Here is a 12,296-nt window from a genome sequence, read left to right on the forward strand (position 1 = left end):
TTTAACTTAAAAAAGATAGATAGATAGAGGTGTGAGTGGTTGGTTGTCTATGTGTGGCCCTGCGATGGACTGGCGACCTGTCCAGGGTGTACCCCGCCTTTCGCCCGATGTAAGTTGGGATTGGCTCCAGCCCCCCGCAACCCTGTACGCAGGATATGCGGTTGACGATGGATGGATGGATGATGATAGATCGATAGTATTGAGAGTATTGATACTATAAATGCATATGATAAAATACTATTTAGTTCCTTGACTACAGCTTTGAGAGACATTTTATTAAATGAGTGGAAATGATACCGTGTGAGAGAGCAGATTATGGAAATGCATTGTACGCATTATTTTGAAGCCAAAACTCCCTGCAAGAAAGGCCCTCCCCCTTGGAACCCGGGATTGGATGGTGAACTGACATTCCTGATTGCAAAGTCAAATGACTGTTGAATGTTAACCCGAGCATTACAATTCAATAAAACGTGTCAAATGTGGGACAAAACTACTTGTAACTAGGTTTGTTTTGTACCTGTAGAATCGATCCTTACCTGTAAACGTTGGGTTTTTCAGATATTCAGATTGTCACAACCTGACTCAAGGGTCATGGCAAAAGAGGGAACGAGGCAGCATAAATGATCAAAAGTGATTTATTTAGCAAAAGAGTGAACTAAACATAACTATTTAAATATGCAAGGGGTGTCTCTGTAACAAAAATAACTCAAAGCAAGATGTGGCACAGAGAAGACAGAAAAGAAAGTAGTTTGCCCAAGTGGAGCTTTATCTCCCCTGGCTCACAGGTCCAAGGTGCACCCGATCAGCAATCACCTCAACAGTGGTGAGGTATCCCTCCCACAGAGCGGCCTCACCGGATCACACAGGGGCCGTCACAACATTCAAACATTTTCACACAGCTACAAAACATTTTCACTAGTACAAACCTTTTCCACACATTCAAACATTTGAATGTATAAGTACAAAACATTTTCACGAGTACAAAACTTTTCCACAATGCTACAATATATTTGGGACAGTATTTATTCCATAAATGCATCAGTGCCGTAGCCAGAATTTTAAAAATACCACGTTTATGAGTTATCATTGGCTACCCTTCCCCTTTCAAAAATGTGTTATTTGTATTTTTCACAACCATTTCATTAAATTTTTAAAAGTTTTTTAAGTTTTTTACTTTAGTTGGTTGGTCTAAAGGCATTGAGTACAACAATCACTGAAATGGCTTTTCAAAAGATCCCACGCTGTGTAACTTTCGGAATGTAACTCCTGACCTCGAATTCCCACAAAAATACAACAAACATCAGTATCTGCGGTGATCTACGCCCCTCTAGATACAGCACATAAAGTGATTTTCTTCCTGAGATCAGAGATCCAGCCACGAGTCATCTGTCTGCCAGGTCTTCCCCTGCACCTCTTGACCACTGAAACGAGAGCAATAAGATTGAATTATCCAAACAATTCATCTGCAGAGGAGGAGGAACGGTTTACTAGTAATTTACCAGCGCATGCAGTGAAAAATGGGACCAAAGTAATGGTTCCATTTGTACTGTGCAAACTAACGTTATCAGCAGGCTAGCCTGAGGGGAAGGAATAAAGATGAAGTAGACAGATAGAAAAGAGAGAGGCAGAGAGAGAGAGAGGAGAGGTCATCAGTTCTCTGGAGACTGGAAAGATTCATAGATGTGTCCTGTGTCAATAATATAACGAGAGACAGGAGGGGAGGAAGAGAGAGGGAGACTGGGCAACAGAGAAAGAAGGAGAGAGGGGAAAAAAAGACGAGACACGGAAAAAGGAAGGGGATGAGAGAGAGTGAGAGCAGTGAAATTGTGTATAAGGCCACAGTGAAGCCGTGAGGCTCCAGCCAGATGCTGCAGCTGCTGTTCTCATCGTCCAGAGCTCTCTGCCGTTCATTTCAGCACAATTCAATTCATGCAGCTTTATTGATAAGATGAGACCTCTCTTACTGTACATTACCATGAGTGGCGGTACAAAAAACAATCAATATGTCTCAACTAAGACTACACAGATAAACAAGGACCACAGGTTCTAAAATCTTTGTTAGAGAAAATCAAATATTTTTTAAAATATCAGTTATTGGTTTGATATTGACCCTTAAAAGGTGTCTGGTGGAAACTCCAATAATGCTGTCTGATCAGGAATACAATATGTCTGTCTAGTGAAAACCTTGCATCTCCAAAAAATGTCAATATTTATGCAACTAGGGCATTGTATTCTTAGCTTGACATCCATGCATGTTGGAGTGCATCCACTGCTGTCTAAAAGGTTTTCATCAGACCAGGAGTAACAGGGCTTTCTCAGCCCCTAGAGAAAAACTAGAACTGTGAAACAGCCGGAATGTATTGAATATGTATAAGATATTAGGTCAGTATATATATAACTAAACTCACCAAGTCCCTGCATACAAGGAATTTGTTTTAGGTGTCAGAACAAATAAGGAAAAGACAAACCGAAAAAGAAAAAAAGATGTAAATGAGAACAGAGCTAATAAATAAATGAATCCTGATTTACACGCTAAAACCTGATTAGATTTCTTTGGTCCGCTGGGGGCAGTGGAAACAAGCTGCAAAGACAACACTGAAATTATAAAGTTGATATATGTGTCAAGAAACCGTGTGTCCAGCAGACACAGAGCAGCGTTAGCCATTTTAGATGTTCTGGTGTCAGGGCTCTCTGGTGTTTTACCCGCTAGCTTAGTGGATTTAAGTAATCAATAGTGGAATAGCTTAATGTAACCCGTGCTTCACCTGCTATGACAAGTAAAAGTATCATTTTTTAAAAAGGCCAGTGCATCTGGTGCTTCACATTATTCTGTTTTCTATTTTCAATGCTACTTCACACCGGTCATAACTAGATTTGCACCAGTGTACACCATGGATCCTAATAAACCATTCAGACGTGGAAAGCGTGGTGTTTTATGTGATAAGATAATGGTATATAAATGAAAAGTGTTGTAAACATGTTCCTAAATGTAGAGTAGTAGACATAAAGTAGTGTCACCAGTTGTTTTTTTAGCTTTGTTAGCTAGTCAACAGGATTATTTAGCAAAGCAACCAATCATAGGTATGTTAAAGCTGCTGCTGATGTCTGGCAATAATGTAGCAGACTTCAGACAAACACCATTATCACCATATCTACAGCCTTAGAAGTTGTGTTAGCTAACATGTCGACGAACAGTTGTCTAGTTTCACATCCAGCAGACAGTCAGCAACAGTAGTGTTAATTTGAAGTTGTGGTTTGAAGTTGTCAGTTTTGGTGATCAGTAGCTCCTGGGGGAAAGATCCGGCTCTTTAGCTGCTAAATGCTCCACTATGCTCACCAGCCACTCGCTCACTTTGTCTGTCTGCTGTTTGGTGCTGGGTAGAAAGTGTACAGTGCGTTTTTAGAGCTTTTTTTCTGTAAACAGTTAGCAACTGCCTGCTGCTGCTGCTGCTAGAAAACGATGCTTGGGCCGAACAGAAACTTTCTAACCTGCAGATCCTTTCTTAACTGCTTGGTAACCATGGTAATAAGGGTTAGGAACTGATTTAGGAATAAGTCCATTACAGATTAACAGTTGCTAAGTCAATGTTCCTTTCCTAACTTAAGATAGGAAAAGTGTATTACAGAAGCATCCTAACTTAGTAAAATCTTAAATAAACTCTCCTAACTTTAGGATAACAGATTTAGTGCACATGGCTGCTCTTTTATTGCTTTTACAAAATCTACAAAATGTCAACAGATGGAACTTCTAGAATTCATTGATTCTACTGATGAGTTTAATGACAGAACACAATGACTTATTTTCTTTTTGACAGCATCAATGCTCCGCTGGATGCCGGATATGCGGCGGTGACTGTGTCCGCTATTTTAGCCCACCCTCTATCTTTAATCTCCCCAGATAAGCGTTACGTGAATTTGGATTTCTCAACGGAGGTTACCAACACCTTTAAGTCCTCTGACTTGAAGTTCAAGGATAGTTGTTGTTTCTGCTCCATTTCATTAAATTAAATACTGTTAAAAAAATCTACCAAAAAATGGATTAAAAGCAGTTTAGCCCACGAGATGAGAAAAGTGGCGTCATTTCCAAGGTAACAGACATAAAAGTTGATCACCGATGTTGGATTGAGTATTTAGGATTTCCTAACCTGAGATAAGCTAGGATTCCTAAAATTAGTTAGGATTTGCTTCTGTAATACCAAATTGGGAAAAATCCTATCTTAGACTCTTCCTATCTTAAGACTAAAATGGCCCCTGATGAGTGTGTAAAGCCAAAACAATGAGCTGAAAGACACTAAATACCTTTCTGTGGGTTTGTCTCTGTGACTGATCACTTTCACATTACAGATAGTAATGGGAGTCATTGTTATTATAAAAATATTGCTTAGTGCAGCTTAGTTAGCAGAATACTGAGAATAGAAAGTGAAAATATATTGTTTGTTCATTCACTATGAATCTATAAATGTGAATTTACACAATAATTACAACGTGTCCTCCCCTTTTTTGCAAAGCCTGACCACACAGATACATTTACAAGAACATGTTCACAGTTTCTGTACGGGAATCATTATCGCTTCATATAATTTGAAAAATGAGAAATTCATCTGGCAGCCAAGGAAGTGGAAGAACTCCTTCCCTCTGGGTATGAATTCATTCACTATCTCAAATGATTTCTGGTAGAAAATTGTTTTTCTGCTTTACTATCCAACTTCTGCCCTTCAGTATTTTAACGAGCAAGCCCAAAGTACACACACATGCGTACGCACACCGACCTGAACAACACAGTGTGCTGCCTCACAGTTTAGAGAACACTGAGGTTTGCGTTGTTGATATCACGTCTTCTCATCACCATCTGTTTTAGACTGGAAACTGAGGACCTGCAAACCTGACTCACCACCTGAATAAATGCATTTCAATATGGGTGAAAGCCTCACACACACACACACACACACACACACATGCAGTTACAGTACAGAGGAGGGTTCAGGCGACATTGAGGCAAATGGGTAGAAATGAAACGGTGTGTCAGTTACTCTGTTGTCTAAAGTTGCTTCTTGTTCGCTGTGCTCTACATGATGACAACTCAGTAGGGTTCTTTATACCGAGTACTAAACTGACATGTCAAACTTTTCTGATTCATCGCTATTTTGCGTCACAATCTGAATATATGGTTTCACATGACTGTAATTTACATGTCAGTCATCTGAGGCGCTGTGGCGAAGGATTTCGTTGTGGGAAAGGCGTGTACGTGCTTCATGCATAACCTTATGTCCTTTCATTCTATGAATGCTTAAGTGCACTGCGTGGTGCATGGACGTCAAACAGCCCAGGGCACAAAGTGAACACTAGGTAGCAAACGGGGAGCAATCATGTACACAGCCAATCAACGCACCATGTAGCGTTCAATTCCCCAGCCCCACAGTGTCTGTGTGTGTGTGCGTGCGTGTCATATCAGACAACTTGACATTGACAGAAGGTGTGTGCAATTCTTTGCTCCAGTGGTGCTCAAATTCTTTAATTATATCCTTTCTCTTGTCTGTTGCTGCTGTAACACCTCACTGCTCTGAGATAATGTCATGTCCAACATGACATTTCTCCTCCCTTTTCTCACTCCTCCATGTGCACAATTCTGTTTGCTGTAAAACCTTTAACTGACAGCCTCAAACCCATAGACCTGTTGCATAAATAAACCTGTATACAAAATACACACCTGTCACTTATTTATGTTGGATTCTTTTTTTATTGGCCTGTGTGCTAAACGTTTGACCAATGACTGAACGCTAAGGTCCGTCGAAGGATTTTAACCATCAAGCGTACGATATACAGATGCTGTGTAGTAAAGATCCGCAATTTATTTATTTTTTCCCCCTTTTTTCCTTACCTCACTTCCTTTTCTTTCTTTTCTCATCACTGATTGGCTCTTGCTTTCACCTTTCATTCCTCCTCATTGACCTGGGGCAAGTTCAGCCTCAAAACGTTTTGCACCGGTCTGCAACGTTTTCGATTTGAACGACACGTTTCCTTGCAACGTTGTACAACGTTCCGCAACGGGCTTCAAGGTAGGTTTTGTTCTGTTTGGTGGGCGTGTCACAGGTGTTACCCAGTCAGCTGCGATAAGTTTGTAAATAATTGTTGAAATAAATGTTTTGCGACATTTTGTCGCCGCTGAACTCGCCCCTTATTGAGTTTCCCTATTCACACTTTATTTAAGGACTGCACTCCCTTTCACTCACTCTTTCACTTTCACATGGGGCGGCAGTTCTGGTAAGAGAAGTTTAATTTACTCTTTAGTTTTATCCTATGTCCATGTTTAGGGAAACTTAGCTTAGATGTTTCTTTCCTTATTTCCTTGAGATGGACATGTGAGTTTAGTTTCTAATTTTATGTTTGTTTTCTTTCAGATTGAACAATTTATGTGTGTCTTTTTTTCCCTGATTATGTTGACAAATGCAACCTTTAAATGGGAAGAAATAAAACGTTGTTCAGAGGATATTCGAAGTTTTCTGGCTTATTTCTATGCATTCTGATCAATACCCCCAATCATGATAGGAAAAGTACCTTTTGAACCTCCTACTTTACATGCAGAATAAAATCCTCTCCCTTCTGAGGAACGTTTTAAAATCACTCAGTTATGCATTACTCATTTCCAGAATAGTGTAAGTTGGTGATTTTACCATAAAATATCTGAGTAAGGGATGACTGATGCATGACATATCACAGTCATCTGTCAAAATGTTTCGTTTTCATTATTAATCATGTAAATCTGGAATGGAGGTGCTGTTATTTGATATGCAAATAAGGCCTTTCTATTCCTATTTGTATTCATAGTATATGTATAACTCTGGTTTGGTCTCTCCTGAGAAACGTTTCTGCTACTTTAGCATGCACTATAATCTTTATTTTTAGGCATGCTTAATGTGATAACTTTTCAGAATTTACACACTGACAGAATTAGCGTGTAATGTGTGTTTAATGTGAAAACAGGACTCCTCTAGACTTGTTAGCAAGTGTGCCAATCAGATGTGTTAATAAAAGCATACTGGAAAGCTCGACATCACATCACTAGGACAACACAGAAATGAATCATGTCTATTTTGTTCTGTTGAAAGTTCACAACACGCTTCCCTCACCACTGATACTGCTGTGTTGAATCCCTCCAACGTGGCCACCAGAAAGTTTTTCTCATCAACTGACAATCCTCTGTAATTGAGCTGATTGTTTGTGTGTCGCTGTCTGTGTGCGTCCAATAGGAGGGCGACTCTCTCGGGGCGATGGAGAAGGTTTGTCGTCAGCTGACCTACCATCTCAGCCCCCACTCTCAGTGGAGGAGACAGGGCCTGCTCAAGAGGAAACCTCAGGCCTGGTGAGTGTCTGTGTGTGAGTGTCTGTCTCTGTGTGTGGGTGTGAGTGTCTGTGTGTGAGTGTCTGTCTCTGTGTGTGGGTGTGGGTGTGTGTGTGTGTGTGAGTGTCTGTCTCTGTGTGTGTGTGTGTGTGAGTGTCTGTCTCTGTGTGTGTGTGTGTGTGAGTGTCTGTCTCTGTGTGTGGGTGTGTGTGTGTGTGTGTGTGTGTGTGAGTGTCTGTCTCTGTGTGTGGGTGTGGGTGTGTGTGTGAGTGTCTGTCTCTGTGTGTGGGTGTGTGTGTGTGTGTCTGTGTTTCTGTTAAATTCTCAGTGTGTCATCATCTGCTGCCTCTTTGCCTCTTTGGATGCAATGAGGAAAATCCACTGATGTATCTGTCTCGTTGGAGATGAAATCAGCTCCTAGTGTCACCTTCAGGGTCTCTCTTTGCCTTGTTGTTTCCCTCTTACTGTCAAATGGTCCTCAGTCTTCATGCATATATTATTGCCTAAATTGTATATTTATTTGCATTATTTTGTTTGGATTTCAGAGTAACTTCAGTACACTGAATCCAGTGAGTGGCTGTAGTTGTTATTCACTTTGTACTGCGGCAGTTAGCTCTCTCTCCACTCTTCCTTTCTTGCACCTGCATTTTGTAGAAATCTCGTTTTGAAGGTCTGCAGCCAAATGAAAATGGAGATTTGGATAGAGTTCAGATATACGGCAGTGTTGCACAATATGCAAATCAGTCATGAAAAGCAACTACACTCAACTAATCTACTAACTGTGGTTCCCCAGCTCTGTAAAGTACAGACAGCTAAGAATTATCTTCAGGCTTTTGAAAGCTGCTCTCAAAATGTCACATGAAGCAGGATTGTAAAAGCATCTGCTTCCTTAATTAAATACACCGTATTTCCTGGAGTAAAGCATAACGTAAATAGATGGTCCCAGAGTGTAAACCAGTGGTGAATCCCAAAGCCCAGACAGTTCTGTTGATCGTCTATTGTTGGAATAACATTTTTTTGTACTCTGGTGAACAGTATTTAATTGTATTGTTGAATTGAATTGCTATATACAGTATTATCACATGGAACATCAGCAAACAATTGAAAGGATTGTCCGCATCAGTTGCTTACTCGTTAGGATTGTCTGTCTGTCAGGGAGAGAACAGGATTTGTTGGTTCGTTAAACAAGATTAATTGAAGGAGAGCTTTAATTATCAAAGATTTTACTATTATTGTTATAGTGTGTTGGGGGGTACTACTGAAAATTGTCTAAAGCTTTTGTGGCTCCAGAGCAAGCTGAAGCTTGCGTGATGTCACTTGAGTCAGCGTCAGACAGCCTACAGGTTTGAAATGAAATGAAATGTTGGCATTGAGTTAGAAAGAGGTGATCTTTACCGACCTCTGTAGCCCGCTCCTCATGTCTGCTGCAGACTAGAGTGTCCAGGCTAAATTAGCAGCTAAACCACATATCTCCAGCTGAAATTCGTACAATGAATTATGGGTAATGTAGACGCAAGGTTTTGACAAGGAAGAAAAATGCATAGTATACTTTAGGGCTGCAACTAATTACTATTTTGGTAGTCGACTAATCGGTTTATCAGCCAAAACGATAAGCTAATAAGTGATGAAATAGCGTACAAAACTTGTAAAAACAAAAATCTGTTCTGCTATTTCTCCGTTGTTTTCCATTTCTCGCATGAATGCTTCTACTTCGTGAGTAGTTACAGTGAAGCAGTCATGGCAGGCAGTGGAAGCGATTCTGCCCCCCAGTCCTTCCTGTAGTGCGTTGCAGTTAGAAATGAACAACCAGAAATGTTCTTAATGAGAAGACTGCTATCTCTCCCTTAAACAGCATCTTTGTAACGACGCGTCGACAATGAAATTTCACATAGATGAATTTTCATAATCGACGTCGTTGATTACGTCAGCTAATCGTTGCAGCCCTAGTATACTTTTTAACTCTAAGCCTTACAGCTATTCCAGCTACTTGCAGGCCACAGCATGCACCAAATGCTTTGGCAGGCTGATGACAGTGAGAGGATCTCACCTGAACCCCGGTGATCTCGACTCACCTCCTGCAGTGGCTTCATCCGTCTCCCGCAATGTAACTCGAGCTACGTTGTGGGAGCAGGGCCCAGTCCTCCACACCACACAGCTCAGCACCACTTTCAGTTGATTTAGGTTACCATATAAATGCAGACAGAAACAAAACCATAATACATTGCAATCACTTGACTTTAGAAACCCTTTTTTTAAGATCAGATATTAGTGGTCACTAGTGGTCATTATAAGTGATGGTCACCTGATACAATGTTATGGATACCACAACTTACTTAATGTTTTTGACTGATATGGGGATAATTAAGTAAAGTAAGTAAATGTAAGCAAAAACATTTTGCATGTTTAGACACATTAAACTTGTTGCCTTTAACAATAAAATTAGTTTTATTTTATTTTATTTTATGGGGTGTTACATGAAAAATATCAGCCACTATCAAACAAATGTGTAACAACATGATAAAGGGTGACAGTTTAAACACATTTGTATCCATATTCACTGTCCAAAATATTATTTTAAAGGGATGAAAATCCTGTTTTTTATTCCCTTGACTTGCCTTTGCTGTAAACCTGATATAAAATGCTTCCTGGTGGGAACAGATGGTAGAAAAGTGAGATGTAGCAGGACACATTGGAAGAAAGGTTTCCTACTGCTGTTTGAATGGAGGACCAGTAGGAAATGAAAATATCTCCTCCTCAGCTGGTAGCATGAACACCAGGCGCCACCTCCTCCATATAAAACAGTTTGCTGAGTGCAAAGAGGGAAAAACAACAATTCAGTATCATAAGATTGGATCCCTGCACGGCCTGTTTGTGTTTGTCAGTGCTTTCACAGTCCGCAGAAATTATAGGTTGCTTTTTTCACACAGTTGCTGTTAAAGCAGTTTTTCACCTATAATGCAATTAAATGATAGCTGGAGATGAAAATGAAAATGAGTTTGGTAATTATCTTGAGTAATTCTGGACTGGCGGATGAGATTTAATCAACGCAGCGTTTCGGGCTGTCATGAACTCCAGTGATTAGCCAGAGGATAGACAGGCCCCATTTACTTTGAGTCTCAGGCCATGAGAGGAGATTGAATCCTCTTTTTGCACAGAACACGCGCCATTACCACCTTCCCTACAAACACACACACACACACATATGTCCATGCTCATTACGTCATCAAAAGGATGAAAAACTCTTCTTTCTGTACAGATGAACAGTTGAGAAAGTGTAAAGAAATCATCCACTGTGTCCCCTCAGTTGTCTGTGACAACTTCTGAACACTCCAGAAATCTTTTCCAATGGATTCTTTGGATGAAGCCCGGTCAGATGTTTCTGAAGACCCATTCAGATTGGATGTATGTTAAAATCAACATTACTTGTCCTGGTCAGTGATTTTAATCCCACGCAGGGCGCATATGTGGGTAATTTGTCACTTTTGTCACCATTTTTGTGATTTAAATCCCGTCCAGGTCGACATCGTTGTATTTTAAAGCTTATCTCTGAGTTTCTTCATGCAAAGAGCTGCTTGTCCTTTTGCATGTTTTCATCAGCTCAGTGTGAAATTTTACCTTTATGTGAAAAAGGAGAAAGTCAAAACATTTGCCTACTAATCTGATAAATGGAAACTTGTTTGAGGATAGAAAAAGTAAAGTAGGTGAGCAAGTCCCTGTTAAAGCTCCTCAAATGATGGCTTCAGCTTCAGGTATTCTCTTTTGAGTCTCGTTTTAGATTTTCTTTTTTGGCTTTGTCCTGCTAAATGTCCACGTCTGTTACAGACCACATCCTGTTATTCCCTGGTTAAAGCAACGTTATATAAGATATGGGTTTTTTGTGCAATTTGTTGCCCCTACCATTTCAGAGTGGAATTCACCGCTGTTGTAAAAGGACAGGTAAAGAGAGGACAGGTGTACACGTGCATTTGCTCCTAGTCCAACAGAGAGAAGGCCAGCTCGGTGTCTGTTTTGCAGCCTTTCATTTCATGAAGCTCTCTGCAGCGTGCAGCAGCCTCTTGCTTGGTCACTCTCCTTTTCTCTTCTTAGCTTCCTCTATCAACGTTCATCTCTGCCATTAGCTCATATTATGTCCATAAAGGCTGCTGAGCCACGTTATGTTGCCCGCTAACTCGGCTCTGGCACGACGCCTTCGCCGCTCTCCACCAGCAGCAGCATAATGTTGCTTGAAACAAGCTAGCAAACAAAGCTAGACAGCGACCGTCGCAAGAGCCCATCCAGTAAAGTTACTGATGCCCGAGTGTAATCTAGTAAGTATGCTAACATCAACTTGAGATTTAAAGCTTGTGGCTAAAATTCTGTGGCTGATTTTGCTTGAGTCTCCTAACAGGGAAAAATCAATCACACAGCAAGCCAGCTAATTAAGTTATTACTGAAATCCAACAGGAAGAAGGCCAGTTCAGCCTCTGTCCTGCATCCTTTCAGCTCTTGTCGCTCACGCCAGCGAGTAAAAGTCTCATATTTCCTCTTGTCCGGTCTCTTGCTCGGTCACTCTTTCTTTTTCTCTTGCTCGCTTCCTCCGACAACATCTTCTTCGATCTCTTCACAGTCTCTTCCATAACATCTGTAAGTTCTTTGCCAACAATACCAAGCTAGCTTGCCGTAAAGCATTACGCCTTTGTTGCAAAATGTTTCATGCACAGGATTCCAATGTTGGGCCCGGAGTGGGAAAAACAGAGACACCATTCTCCCTATTAAAAGTAAGTGTACCACATACCTATCAAGATTGAAATAATAAGGGTCATTTTCAGGACACCCACAGGATAATCCCAAAAAAAAATGTATTGTTGACAGGTTTTTTGTATCATTGAAATGATTTTGAAACTGTTATTTAAGATTTAAAAAAAAAACTTTTGTATTTTTTTGTTTGTTTTCTGTTTATTGTTTTTGCCCCCCCCCC

General features: G+C 40.5%; 1 protein-coding gene across 2 annotated transcripts in view; it reads left to right on the plus strand.

Annotated features, from left to right (window-relative positions):
- Nucleotides 1-12,296, plus strand: part of lrrc75a (leucine rich repeat containing 75A) — a 65,814-nt gene that overhangs the window by 23,779 nt on the left and 29,739 nt on the right. For both annotated transcript variants that reach the window (XR_006828847.1, XM_046074529.1), the window contains exon 4: nucleotides 7,248-7,360. Coding sequence is in view for 1 of the 2 variants with exons in the window: in XM_046074529.1 (XP_045930485.1) it covers nucleotides 7,248-7,360 (113 nt within the window). In the remaining variant the exon portion in view is untranslated. The remainder of the gene's footprint in view (nucleotides 1-7,247; nucleotides 7,361-12,296) is intronic.

The sequence above is a fragment of the Micropterus dolomieu genome, linkage group LG17 (assembly GCF_021292245.1).
Source record: "Micropterus dolomieu isolate WLL.071019.BEF.003 ecotype Adirondacks linkage group LG17, ASM2129224v1, whole genome shotgun sequence".
Lineage (NCBI taxonomy): Eukaryota > Metazoa > Chordata > Actinopteri > Centrarchiformes > Centrarchidae > Micropterus > Micropterus dolomieu.